At 49.2% G+C, this 14,653-nt stretch overlaps 1 protein-coding gene across 3 annotated transcripts in view; it reads right to left on the bottom strand.

Annotated features, from left to right (window-relative positions):
• Positions 1-10,570: 10,570 nt before the first annotated feature.
• The window catches only part of LOC142564809 (uncharacterized), an 82,575-nt gene continuing 78,492 nt past the window's right edge, over positions 10,571-14,653 (bottom strand). For 2 of the 3 annotated variants that reach the window (XM_075675972.1, XM_075675970.1), the window contains exons 4-5: positions 13,743-13,826; positions 10,571-10,736 (exon numbers count right to left, since the gene is read on the bottom strand). In XM_075675972.1, coding sequence (XP_075532087.1) covers positions 10,603-10,736; positions 13,743-13,826 — 218 coding nt within the window. In that variant the 3' untranslated portion in view covers positions 10,571-10,602. The remainder of the gene's footprint in view (positions 10,737-13,742; positions 13,827-14,653) is intronic. The other variant, XM_075675971.1, reaches the window with a different exon arrangement.

The following is a 14,653-nucleotide window of genomic DNA, read 5'->3' as shown; positions in this document are numbered from 1 at the left end:
GCAGAGACTAACGTCAGCCTAACCGAACTTCAGAACGGCTTCCGGAGGGGTTGGCTGGTTGAGGACAATCTTTTCGTGCTTAGCGAGTGCACTGATATTGCACGCAAGGAAGAACGTGGCCTAATGTGCGCTTTATTGGATGTGTCAAAGGCCTATGACAGCATACCACATGGAGAGCTTTTCATCCGCCTTGAGAGTCTAGAGATGTCACCATTATGGCTGAATATTCTGCGCCGCCTCTACACTAACAACACAGCTAGGGCCGGCATCTATGGGGTGACATACCAGGAAGTGCCATTGCAGAAAGGCTTAAAACAAGGCTGTCCAATGTCCCCCTTACTCTACATGCTCTACGCAGCCCCAGTGGAGCGTCAACTGATAGCGTCGAAGTTGGGCTTCACGTTGGCCTCTGTAAGCGAGGGTATAACGCTACAGTCTAACATGCCGGCGCTGGTGTTTGCGGACGACATACTGCTCCTGGCTAACACAGCGCAAGAACTACAGGCACTGCTCACAATTTGTGCTAATGGTATGGCACAGCTGAAGCTCACCTTCAATGCCAAATAGTCGGCCGTGGTGTGCTTCGATGGCTCTGCTGCCATCGAAGATCTTCTGCAGTTGCCAGGTGGTGAGGCTCTGGCTGTGGTGGGCAGATACAGATACCTGGGTGTGCACTTCGGCGATGGTGCGGACTATATAGAACAGCACGAAGTCCACCTTAAACAGAGCTCGACACATGCCGGGAATATGCTCAGGAGGCGAAGCCTCTGGGGATGTAACCGGTTCCTCATGGTTCGGGAGCTGTGAAAGATGGTGAATGTGCCCGCACTAACTTTTGCCAATGTCATCATCTGTCTGACCGCATCAACGCGTGAATGGCTAGAACGCGCACAGCGTGCGGCGGGCAGGCTGGCGCCACGATGTCATGGCAACGTTGCCAATGAGGCCATCCAGGGAGACCTTGGGTGGTTGACTTTCGAGGCGCACGAGGCGCGAAGCAAGGTCCCATACGATGGGAGACTCCGGCTGATGCAATGCCATTCTTGGGCCCGGTGGGTCTTTGACTACCCACATCGCTGTGGGGTGCACACCAGGTAGACCAAGCGCCTGAAACATCTGTGCGAGCGATACGGCTTTTTCTCCAATCCTGTGAGCGAGACAAGCGAGAGCAAGTGGGCCCTGGCTGCCGGTACCCAGGTCCGCGAAAGAGAAAGGGAGATGTGGAGGCAGGTGATGGAGGTGAAGCCGACGCTTGAGTTGTACAGGAGTTCCAAGCAGGAAATTCGAATGGAGCTGCTGTTTGACAATGGCGTGGGCAGCAGCCTTCTCTTCGAGGCACGAGAGGGAGCTCTACGCACTCTTGCCTACCGGCAGCGCTTCGACTCAGGTCTCCAGAGCACACCATGCAGGATGTGTGGCGTGGGCAAGGAAACTGCGGAGCACCTCATTCTGGGCTGTGCCGGCCTCTCGCCGACTCCAGGAGGGGGTGTTATGCTAGCACAGGCGCTCGGTTTTACGGACGAGACGAACGCTGAAGTGACAGTAACTAAGCAGACTTCGCGTCGGCTCCGTCTTTCGTAAATGATTTCGCAGTGTTTTTGCAAAATATCTCTATCATTTTGCACCATCATCTCCCGCAAGTTATCTTGACTCTACCGATATTCGTCTTCAAGGTGGGAACTGCTTTTTCACCGCTTTACTGGACCATTTCTGCCGAGCCGCTGCGCCGCCGAGCTAAGCTTACTGCTAAGCTTAGTGCTCCGGCCGCTACGTGAGCCGCAGTTACGGCTGCGCGTCAAATTTCTTCAAGCCGCCATGGAAATACAAGTTGCAGGAACTGATATCTCACCCACCGAGATTTCCGAAGAAGCAGGATGGTGCACCATTGGCCCGCGCGAACGACTTTCTCCTTGGGGCAAGCGCGCTAACCCTAACATTGCATCAGCCTCCCAAACCGGCGTTGGAGGCACGAACAAGGCGCAGCGAGGCCCGCGCGCTCACAAGCAGCAAGTTCTGAAGGCAGGGAAGATGCCCACTCTTCCACGTGATCCCCACAAAGTAGTTATCAGGCCACGGGGCGGCTTGAACGTTGCAACAGTCGGGGTCGTCCGCCTCGCTTCGGCCCTATATAGGGCAGCAAACGTATCTCCACAAGACGCCACGGAAGACATTGTCTGCCCAAATATTCAGCAAAACATCATCGTTGTGAGTACCCCTCACTCTCCTAATGCAGAACGGTACCGCCGACTCGACAGTTTTGAGGTCGTCGGACACCAGTTCGAGATACGAGCATATGAAACTGCGCCCGACTATACAGTCAAGGGAGTCGTCCGAGGCATTCCTCTCGAAGAAGACGCGAAGGACATTCACCTCAATATCGTCAACAAGAGGAATCCGAATGCCTTAGCGGCCAAAAGACTCAGCAAGACCACGTCGGTCATCATCGCCTTCGATGGTGGTCGGGTACCAACGTGGGTGTACTACGGGGTTGCTATGCTCAGGTGTACCTTGTACAGAAAGCAGATTGACGTGTGCCACCAGTGCGGACGCGTCGGCCATCGCATGGACGTCTGCCCGAAACCCCAAGACAGTGTGTGTAGAGGCTGAGGAGCCTCGAACCCAGACCGCAATCACACATGCACGCCAAGGTGTCACCTTTGTGGGGGAGCGCATCCCACTGCGGACAAGACCTGCAAGGCTCGATTCAAGACCCCCTATCTTGTTAAGAAACGACGCGGAGACCGACAGAGGGCAGCGGCGGAGGCCGCCCTCGAGAACTACGACGAACATTTCCCACCTGCCTCCCGCTCCCGTTCTCGAGGCCGGGCCCTGTCTCGCTCGGCTGCGGGGCCTCCATCCCGCCGGCAGAGCAGGTCTCGGAGCCGGGCGCGCAGCAAAACCCCCGGGCCGAGCCGTGGCCGTTCGAGCTCTCGGCGTCCGAAGCAAGCCGGCCAGCAAGATTCGGACCTACCTGACAAGGTGAGCTGGGCAGATGCGGTATAAGGGCTCGCTGAGACGCAAGGCTCAGGGAGCTACTGCCTCACAACCCAATAATAAGAGGGACCCCAGGGATGTGGCATTAGAAGAAATGCAGCGCGAAAACGCACAATTACGCACGGTCGTGCTACAATTAACCCAAGAAATTCGAGAGATTAAACAGTCGATGGCGCAGACATCTATACCTAAACCTGCTTTAGTCCCGACTCCCGTCACGAACGGTAACGACAGTGCGGCGCCGCCCACAAAGGAACGCGCGGCGGCCAGTTCCGAGTCTCAACAGCTCGAGAACCTCGAATCAGCAGTAAGTGATTGGCGCAAAGCACATGTCACGATAAATGACTGGCGGAAAGAACAAGAAGAAATGAGGAAGCTGCATTCAGAAATTCAAACCGGGATCCGCAACATCGGCGTTGCGGTCAATAACCTCACTGCTCGAACAGACTGGGTTGAAACCCATATAGACAAAATCGAGACTCACATAGGCCTTCGCCCAGGCATGGAAATGATGCCCACCATGGGCCCTACAGTCATTCACCCTAGCCCTATTTCAGGTAACGCCCAAGTACAGCACCACGATGGCCAGCACCACTAACGAGCTCGTTGTGTGGCAGTGGAACTGTCGGGGCTTCACTAAGAAGCAACCACTGCTGCAACAATACGTCCGACACGCGCAACCCAAACCCGACATCATAATGATACAAGAAACAGTAGGTACCGTACCAAAGCTTCTAGGTTACACTGCGCATGCCTCGCCGATTCCCGTTGATCGCGGACTTGCAAGTTTAAGTCGGAAAGGGATAGTAGTGCAAGAACACAGTGTAAGCGGCACACATGCGGAAAACATGCTTGTAGAGCTCCTTCCCAATAGAACACGCAACTACAGTGTATTTCTCCTCAACGTATATAGTAATCCGGCTCACTCACGGGCTCGTTTCCCCTCTCTGTTCCGAGGGGCGCTTGCGTTGGAGGGCGCAAACCCGTTTCTGGTTGGGGGAAGTTTTTAACGCCCGGAACGAGGACTGGGGCTATGGCTACACTACCGCCAAAGGTCGACGCCTGTGGCAGGGCCTACATGATGCCGAATTAACTCTTATTACCGATCCCACGGCGCCGGCCCGCACGGGCACCTCTACGGCACGGGACACGACACCACACCTGACGGCGGTCCATAACATCCCTCAAGCAATGTGGTGCAATACCTTTGAAGATCTCGGTAGTGACCACATGATCATAGAAACACGAATTCCTCAGGCGGGTACACCCCCTTTTCCTAAGCTATTCAAATGGACAAACTGGGACAAATTCCGAAAGCAGCGAGTTGAACAGAGAGGTGAGGAGAACATCGATGACATCGAGGCATGGATGGAGACCCTCAACAACGACATGAACAAGGCGACGCAGACGCTCGCACCCGAAGTCCAGGTTGACAAGATCGACAGCCGACTAGCCCACCTCTGGGAAGCCGAGACGTCACTAAACGCAAGATGGAAAAAGCAAAAGCACAACCGAAAGCTTCGTAAGAAGATCGCACATATCAATCGCCAGCTGGAAGAACATTGCCGGACCTTAAGCCGCCAACAGTGGTATGACATCTGCAACGCAGTCGATGGGCAGCTCCACAATGGCAGCACGTGGCGTCTCCTTCGTCACCTCTTGAGGGAAACGCAGAGCAAGTCTGCTCAGCAAGCAAAGCTGCAACGCCTTTTGCACAAGGAACAGGCTAACACGAGTGATCACCCTGATCGTGACACGCCTGCTAGCCAAGTACTTCCCTCAACGGCCCGATGTTCAACAAGGAGATTACACTGGAGAGACAAATGTGACACTCGATGAAGAATTTCACGAGTCAGAGATCCGCGCAGCTCTCCACGACCTTAATGGCAAATCAGCACCTGGTCCCGACAAGGTTACGAACAAGACTCTAAGAAACCTCGATGATGTAACCGCTCTTACGGCATACATCAACAAATGCTGGCGAGCAGGTCGCATCCCAGAGGCGTGGAAACGCTCTAAAGCAGTCCTGATACGGAAGCCAGGCAAGCCGTCCAGCCTCGATCATTTGTGGCCCATTTCCCTCACATCCTGCGTTGGCAAGGTGATGGAGCACGCGTTCCCCTCCCGCATGAACCACCACCTCGAGGACAATGGAGCCTACCCACCCACTATGGTGGGCTTTCGGTCACACCTCTCCACTCAAGACGTCATGCTCCAGCTCTACCACCAGATTATCAATGACCCAACTAGTGGCAACCGGGCCATCCTCGGCCTAGATCTGGAAAAGGCATTCGACAATGTAGCACATGCAGCAATCCTGAGCCGCATAAACAAGCTAAACTTGGGTGAGCGAAGCTACAACTACGTCGGAGACTTCCTGTCGCGCCGCACAGTCACCCTCGAGGTCGGCAGCATGACATCCGAAGAACATACACTAGGAAGCACCGGCACTCCTCAAGGATCGGTCATATCCCCGCTCCTTTTCAACCTCGTGATGCTGGGTCTCCCGGCCTACCTCGACGAGATCGATGGCCTCCATCACGCCTTGTATGCAGATGACATCACCCTGTGGGTCAACAAGGGCAGTGACGGTCAGATAGAATGCACCTTACAAGCAGCAGTCTCTGCAGTCGAAACGTACCTCCAAGACACAGGTCTCCGACTATCTCCACTGAAATCGGAGCTGCTCGTCTGCCGCCCACGCCGCCGGCCCAAGCCTACAGCCGAATCGCGCCAATGTGACAATCGCGCTAACCTTAATCTGACAACTCGAATAATCCTAAATGCTGGAACGCTCTAATTATGGAACGGCTGAACCGATGCTTATGGTATACGTTTTATTTTTATATTTATTTATCAACCGAGCAGCAGCGAACAGCACGAGCTCTCCCGCAAACACAACACGAGTCGTCGTCGTCGTTATCTTCGTGCTGCCACTGAAAACACGAGGTGTGTCTGCTTCACTACACAGAGAAAAAATATAATTGTTATTCTAATCGTAGGGAGCAGATATTTGATTTATGCACTCTATATTTCTACAACTACCCGAAGACTGAGAAGTTTTAAAATAACTCAGCCAACAAGTTTACAACTATATACGCCCCGTAAAAAGGTGTCCCAATTCCGTAAACTTTATTATAGCGTCCCAAGCGTGAAAATGTAACATTGTATTTCACAGCTCCCCTGAGGCGATTCATTTCTTTTCTAGAATTTCAGTCACATTTCGCAATTAGAGGTATCCTTCACAGAGGCCTTCTATAGTGTATAAGCGTCTTTCGCCTTCCGACGTTTCAGGGTACGGTCAGTTCACAACGTCATCTGTTTTGTTTGTTGTTTTGTTGCGAAGCTACACAATTGTAAGCTCAGCGCTTTATTCGTAATTAGCTTTTCGGAATATATGAAATTCTGTAAAAATAAAATAAACACAATGCTGAAGTATAATGCCGGCTCACAACAAAATATCTAATGACAGCATTTAAATTTGCGATAGAAGTTAAGAGGAAGATTCAGTTCGTGGCCAATTGGAATTTTCTATTCAAACACCGATAAAAGCCAGAAATACTTCAATGAGACAACCGGTGGACCTGTTCGACTACGATTTCTTGTATTTGAGAGGTAAAGGTAAATTCTGGAGACTCTAGGAAGACTTCTGATTTGGGCATGAAAACAGAACAATTACCGAAAGTTGGTAAGTTAAAGAAATTGAAGCACGAAGCTCACAAATTCTTAATTCTGCAGCGAAAACAGCTATTGCAGTTCTATAAAACACGCCATGTTCGAACGTCTGAAGCGGACAAATTTGAGTTTACTGCTTACATGAAACTGTTACAACGCTTACGATGATTTTGCGAACGTCCTAATGACAAATGAATGGTGTATATAGGCGTAGTTCAGAGCGGTGTATAATTTAACAATTTTGTCCACTTTAAGTGCATTATTAGGGTGCATTTTACAAAACTGTGATATCGTTTTCTTCTCTTTGCTCAATTAAAGAGTTGCAAAGCTAATTGACAGTTGAGATGCTGAAATATTGAAATGTTAAAAAATTTTAAGAACAATATATTGTCGGCCTAAATAAAAAAATCTGCTGGCTACAATTACTAGTTATTTCTACGTGAAACGGCTTTCAAATCGATCAGAGGGGGACGCTTGCTAACACCGCATCAAACGAGAGCATTTTATAGCATTATCACTGATGTAATTGGAGTTGTACAAAGCACGCGTCTTACTTTGGCATCGTCGTGTAGAGGAAGAAAAAAAAAAACATTTCTCAATCATGTATGTTCGCGTGCACAGATGACGCCGTTGTCGTGTCATGCGTGACACAATCTATGCTAAATTTATCCTCGCGCGTGAGGTTCGAAGAGGCGTACGTGGCTCGGCAGTACGTTTGTCCATCCAAGCAGGAATAGTCGCGTTTGGCAGAGCTCACTACGCCACAGCAGGCATGATGGCGACAACGATCGTCATCAGGCTATCTCCTCATGCTGAGCTTAAACCAGTGTTCATTGGTTGGTGAACTCACTATTGAACAAGTGTTCATGGTGGCAGTACGCAGTTGGAAGCGACTAATCGCAAACGCAAGTGCACCCAGAGCTGCGATATTTGGCTCAGCTTAGGTGCTTGGTAATTTGTGCGGGGTGTCGAGCGCTACACGGACTCCGAGTGCGGTGACGTCCGTGAGCTCATTTCGGAGGTCACAGTAGGCGATACTGCAACCGTCAAAGAAGACGCAAGGAGGTTACAACCTCCTTGGGAAGACGTTGCGTGCATCGCGATGTTGTCCTTGAGGAGATGATGGTGCCCACTTTGAGAACATGCAGATGTCGCAGTGAAAGAGTTCAGAACCAGTGGAATGGCTGGAGTTTTCTGGTTCTTGCTCTATTTATTTATTTAATAATTTTATCGCGATAGAAATTATATGGACACTCCAGGCGCACTTCTGACGTCACCGCCGCTGCCGGCATTGCCGTGATGATTATAAAGTGCAAAGGCGCAACGCGCACTTTCGCTGGATGTGCGAGTGACAGCGTGCGAGTGGAGCCGACAATCGCGGCTCAAACTTGCCCGCGTGAAAGGAAGGAAGAAGGGGAGGAAGCGCGCCTTCTTCCGTCGCGCGCGAGGCACCCGACGTTGCGAGCCTCCGGGGGGAGGAGAAGGTTGGCGTTCAACTCCGGCTGCCACTGCGCATGCGGTGGCTGTGCGAGGTCGCACGGCCATATCTTGAGAGCGATCTGAGTTCGGGGGAGAGTCTAGGTGCGTCGACGCCTCGTAGCTTTGTGAGTTCTGCGTGTTCTCGGCGCTCAGTTTGCACTGAAGCAATAGACAGCACGGTCACTTCGCTCGCTGCTGCTGCCACGCTTGTTCACGCCAGCGTTTCGGCTGTACGCGGTCATCGAGTATGATATGTCCATGTTTCCTGTGCGCGCTAACGCCATGTTTGTTAATTTAGTCAGCAAGCGAACGTTTACAAATTGATACGGTCGATAAAAGTGCTACCTTTACTTCATATGGCTGTCCACTAATTTGCTATCGCAATCGACACTTCGCCTTTCTGGCGAAACTGCGACTTTCTTTATTGATTTGTTTATTTACTGTTCGCAGGCGAACTTGTATAACAAAGTCGGCCTTCTCTCGAACCAAAGCGCCGACATCACATCAGTCTTGTGGCTTCTGATAGCGAAAAGTGATTCACGATAAAGGAAAATGGCCAACCCCAACATTTTCTTTGGGCAAACAGAAATCGTTATACCCAATATTACGCATTTCTCACGTTGCATGTTACCTCCGAGTCGGCGAAATACTTACTTATTCGTGCCTCGATGACCTTTGAAAGTCCATACATAAACGGCTTTCTGCCTCTGTTATGTATTCTGTTCTGTTGGCATAGAGGCACTCCAGGCTAGGATCATCGCTGGATGTGTACACGGCGACGGCATCCGGGAAGTAGTCGGCAACCTGCGCACATAAGATTTCAGAGACCACTCACGTGACTCAAAAGTGGAACATCAGAAAGTGAGGAAGATATCGCGAGTGACCATCATAATACGAATCTGCTCAGTTGATAAACTGCGGAGTAGTTCACGCCTTTCGAATTGGACGCAATAGCGAAAGAGCACGGTAAAAGAACAGTGTTTTTTCCCCTCCTTTGGTTTACGTGTCTCTCATTTGACACACTAGAGGGCGCGTGCGATACCGGCGATACCGGTTTGTGCGTAGCATGTCAGGCACATTACGAGCGCCACTTGGTCAAAATTAATCCGGGGAATTCGACTGCATGGAATTTGTCACGTATGTCATCCGCTGTGGAGCGTTCGGACATGGAGCGCCGTCGATATTCATTCATGGTATTGGGGGTGCCGGAAGCTGTTTTGTTTATTAAGCACAATGAAGGAAATAGGCGTTCTGTTCTTTCAGTGAACCCTTACGAAATGTTGCGAAACGTATTTATTTATTTTGCGAACACTTTTCTTGCCGTGTTGATGCAAAATTAATTTGGGGATAAATAATACGCTCGGCTTAGTAAAAGTGTACCACGGATAATTCACTTGAACACATACTTTATGCTGTCGCCTAATGTAGTTTACGTTACTGAACCTACCTTTACCCATCGTGCATGATATAAGATGATATCAGTGGGTCCACAAATTATGGGCATACCAATCGTACTCTTGATCACATCATAAGGGCATTACGAAACAATTCTACATTCTGTTGGCTCCTTTCGCAAGTAAGCACTGCTTTCTCCAAGTTCGCTGACACACCTCTAGTGGCAACTGTACTATTAGCATCCGTTTTCATTCGATTTCCTCGAACAAATGACGAAAATGTAGCAAAAGTAATCTTAAGTAAGAGTTCCCAGAGCTGCTAGGTGCTAAGAACTTATTAATCGTGCCAGAGTCCACAGCGATCTGTGCACCAACAAATCAATCTTGACATCGCTGTCTTAACGCAACCTATAGTAGTTTATACTGACTGGATTCACCGTTTTTAACATGTAAGTAGTAATATTCTAAATCTATGTGACGCAACTGGTTCATCGTTAACGGTACTTGCTATTTTTCGCGGTTGATAACGGCTAGGGTGCTCCTTTCAGCAAGCATTGCTAGCAACGTAGAGAAATGCACAACATTCCATGGAACTAAGCATTATCTTCTTTGTTAAAATTAATGTTTTTGGTAACATTAACAATTTTTTATCGTTGCGTAGTTGTTTGGTAGCTCTGCCTGGTGAGCCTGGATAAATAGGGAGCACTAAGTATACCGCGCGCTTTGAATTGTTGATCATGTGTTGAATGGGCTCTTTTGACTTCGTTCGCGTTGCAGGATGCTCCATGCTAGTTCATTCTTTCGTCCATGATGAGCACATGCCCGGTGACCAGAGATGTCTACTCCGCAAAGACAGCGCCAGCAAAGTGGGAGGAAGAAGCAAGGAAAGCTTCTCTTTAAATATAGTTGTTATGCCCTCCTAAACATACTGCATTTACTTCAGAAGAAGCAACCACCGTTTTCTTGACGGACTATAAGGCAGCTCGTTCGTAAGGCTTTAGAGGGTCACAGAAGAAGCAAATTACAGGTGTGGAGCGCACAGGAAGTGCATATAATTTTATTAACCACCGAGAGCGTCGTCACACAGGCCCTCTTGGTAGGCTGGAACTTCTTCGTCGCATATGTCTTCAAATTGGTCGACGCATTCTTGTGGAACTGATGACACGTATGCTTTCGGGACCCACAGTATGCAGACTAGAAGTGGAAAGCGAATATTGAGAAAAGACAACAAATATTATGTGCTCATGGGTTGTGTTTCTAAAAAAACACATATGCTACCATAGGAGTACATTCTAACTGTGACCATATTTTAAGGCCGGACATATTTGGGCAACGTATACTTGGAATTATTATTCCACGGACGAAATGAACGAATGAAATTTTTGGACCTCCTTTGTGCACGCTTGAAATATAAATAATTAAATAAATAAATAAATAAATAAATAAATAAATAAATAATATTTATAAAAACAACAATCTCGCACGTGTTATTAATGTAACCACATTACAGTGTGGAAAGTCCTAAACAACAAAATATATACTATAAGAACGCCGCACGACTTCTCTATATTGAATCATAATGTGTGAAATAAACCTTAATTGTTGCCGATCTAAACCTCATGTAGTGGATACTTAAGTTCACAACAGGTGGTCAGACTTCATGCACATACTTCATGAGACGTATTCTCGTGTTACGTATAGTTTGACTCGCAGTCGTGTGCAATTATTTTTACAGACTTAAGAGAAAGCTCCTGTGCGTGGTCAACTTCGCTTTGTCTGTTCAAACAGATTTAAAACACACAAATGCTTTTCTTAGAAAACCACAACGCCAATTTCAACGACAAATGTTGCATTTGGGAGAGAGAGATAGTTAACTTCTAGCAACTACAGCAAGCAGAATCTTAATTTAGGGTCTGAGATTTTCACAAGCGCTGCCTAATACCAGTAAACCTTTAAAAATTTGAAGCACCATGTTCAATAAATAGCCCATAGCACTGCACCAATAACAGATGTCGCAGCTGTGTAAACTGCAACGGTTAGAGCATCTAAACCAACAAGTTTTATTCCGAGGAGCTTTCATGAAATATTCTTGTTGACCTTCTTCCTGTGTATTACAGACCATAAGAAAGATGGCCACTCAACGCAAATGGACGTAAAAATAAGGGGAGGCAGTTACAAAGTAAGGCGCTCACTAACGACTGTATATTGTGCACACAGGTACATTTCATACAAAAAAAAAACTTCTAACGCGCATCAGAAACGCACATTACCAGCACCTGCATCATTGTTTCAATAAAACGACTCTCCGAGGAAAAGCGGGTAAGTGACGTGTCGCTGATACATGACGCCTTAAGTTTCCCAGTGGTGAAGGCTCCTAATAATTCACCTGCAGCCGCTTCCTTACTTATGCCTACAGTCCTCATTCGGGCTAGCCGTGGGTCACACTGACGTGCTTGGCAGTGGGCAGGCAAATCCGCCCCGTCTCTTATTGCGAGAGCAACTATATGGACAATCCAGGCGCACATCTGCCGCCAGCGTCGACGTCACCGTGATGTTCCGTATAAAAGTCAAAGGGCGATAAAATTCGTCGCCACGCGCCGTATGTTGTACGTGCGAGTGAAAGCGTGTGAGGAAGGGCCGGCGATCGCGGCTCAATCTCGCAAACGCAACGGCGGAAAGCGGGGAGGAAGCGCGCCGCCTTCCGTCACACGCGTGCCTTCTGGGGGAGGGGATGGAGGGGGCGCGTTTTCAATCTCGCAAACGCAACGGCTGAAAGCGGCGAGGAAGCGCGCCGCCTTCCGTCACACGCATGCCTTGTGGGGGAGGGGGCGCGTTTTCAATCTCGCAAACGCAACGGCGCAAAGCGGGGAGGAAGCGCGCCGCCTTCCGTCACACGCGTGCCTTCTGGGGGAGGGGATGGAGGGGGCGCGTTTTCAATCTCGCAAACGCAACGGCTGAAAGCGGCGAGGAAGCGCGCCGCCTTCCGTCACACGCATGCCTTGTGGGGGAGGGGGCGCGTTTTCAATCTCGCAAACGCAACGGCTGAAAGCGGCGAGGAAGCGCGCCGCCTTCCGTCACACGCATGCCTTGTGGGGGAGTGGACGCGTTCTCAATCTCGCAAACGCAACGGCGCAAAGCGGGGAGGAAGCGCGCCGCCTTCCGTCACACGCGTGCCTTGTGAGGGAGGGGAGGGAGGGAACGCGTTTCACTCCGGGCCGCTCGGGCGGCCACGCACGCCCGGCCGGGCCGCTGTATATAGAAAGCCATCTGCGACGGGTACAGAATCCGCGCTGCGCTGTGTTTCCGCGGCGTACTTCGCGGTGACCTGAGCGGCTGCACGAAATTCAATTCGTTCGCTGCTGTTGTCGCGTTTCCTCACTGCAGCGTTTTCACAGCGAGTTCCCGCGGTCATCGAGTGAGATGTGTTCATGTTGGCTTGTGCGCGCGTGACACCATACTTGTTAATTTGGCATGTATGCCTACGTTTACAAGTCTATACTATTATCCCTATTTCGTATGGTGTAAGCCACCAAGCAACCACAGTGGGTACGGACAGGTCAGGAAACAACACCAGTATTCACTAATAAATGCTGTATTTCTGGTAGAAGTAAAATGACAAATTCGTGATTTTTTTGACGAAATAAAATACAAGATGGGTATAAGTACACATTCGGAGGTCCCGAAGTAACAACTGCCGGGGGGACCTCCTAACAAGACATGAAAAGGGGATAGTAGGATCCTAGCAAACAGTGAGTCATGTCATATATTATACAATTTCTACATCATCAATGGAAATAAACGGTAAGAGAGAAAGATATATTAAAAATATCACAAGTACACTCACACAGTTAAAAAGAAAGAAAAAAAAACATGGATCTGCACATTCACAAAATGCAACGGCACGGGGGCGATCAAGAAAAAAGAAAAATCAGCCTTTCTTTATTAGAACTAAGGACCTCGTCAATTTGTCCTTCCTAGCAGCCCACTTTAAGCCTTCTTAAAGTTGACATGTTAGACGTGTTTGAAGTTGGCGGGTTTTTTGTAGTTCTCTTTTATTTATTCTGTATCATTAACCGTGTTATTTATTTTACACAGTGTGAGCACGCTTTGTACACATGCTTTAAGGGCAGCAGTTGCAATAACATTCAATATATTCGTCTGGGAAAAGAAGTTAGCGATACTGTGAGCTCGAGTTCTTACCTTCGCCCTTGTATGGGAAATTTGCAACGACGCAGTTCTTATTATTGGTGTAGTCAAACTTGACTAAAGTGGGATGCTTCTTGTCTACAAAAAAAATTTAAAAAGAAATGAATCATGACAAAATCCGGATGAGATCTCGAATTCGAATGAATTTGAGTGCGTGCTTCTGATCTGATCGGTTTTGATTGGGGATACAAAATATCACCGACGATTACGGTACTCTCTAATGCGAAATTTGAGCGCAGCTCTATAGGCGTTTTCGTTTCGCGATGTATTGAGGTAAAGAAATTGAGAGAGGCATGCAGTAGAGTCGGAAATTGTCGAACATCTGATCTGCGGGTCAAGCCCGTCGGCTTTTATACATGACTCATCGAAAGTTCCAGTGTAATTGCTGGTGCCGGGTGGCTTCCAGAGAGTACTACACAATTCGCGTCGCGCATGCAGTCAGATTACAAAACAATCGCACACCATGACAAGTGAAACAAGCGCGAACGAGACCAAACCAAGCAAACCACGCAAGCGCGAGCGAGAGCTGACGCGAGCAGACGATACTTCGAAGCGAGCGATCCGGCTGAGACCAGATACGAATACGCATCGAGTGGTCGGCCGGGTCCGCACGACACCAGTTTTCCGTGCGGACGTCGCTGGTCTGATTAGTCTGTCGCTCGCGGTTCGCGCCTTTTAGCTCATGCTCTGCGTTCGCTCTTTCATCTTTCGGTGTGCTCGGTCGCTCGGTTACACCACCGACGCCGACGCTCGCGTCAGGAACGGCCGCCTGATAGCTGCGCTCTAAGACAACAAAATGTCCACTCATGCGTAGGTGAAAGTATAAGCGAGCTTTTTATTGCGGCAACAATTATATGGACGCCTTAAGTATATTTCTGCCATCGCCGTCGCCGACGCCGTGAGGT

This window comes from Dermacentor variabilis, chromosome 11 (assembly GCF_050947875.1).
Source record: "Dermacentor variabilis isolate Ectoservices chromosome 11, ASM5094787v1, whole genome shotgun sequence".
Classification (NCBI taxonomy): domain Eukaryota; kingdom Metazoa; phylum Arthropoda; class Arachnida; order Ixodida; family Ixodidae; genus Dermacentor; species Dermacentor variabilis.
This window is presented reverse-complemented; position numbering and strand designations above follow the sequence as displayed.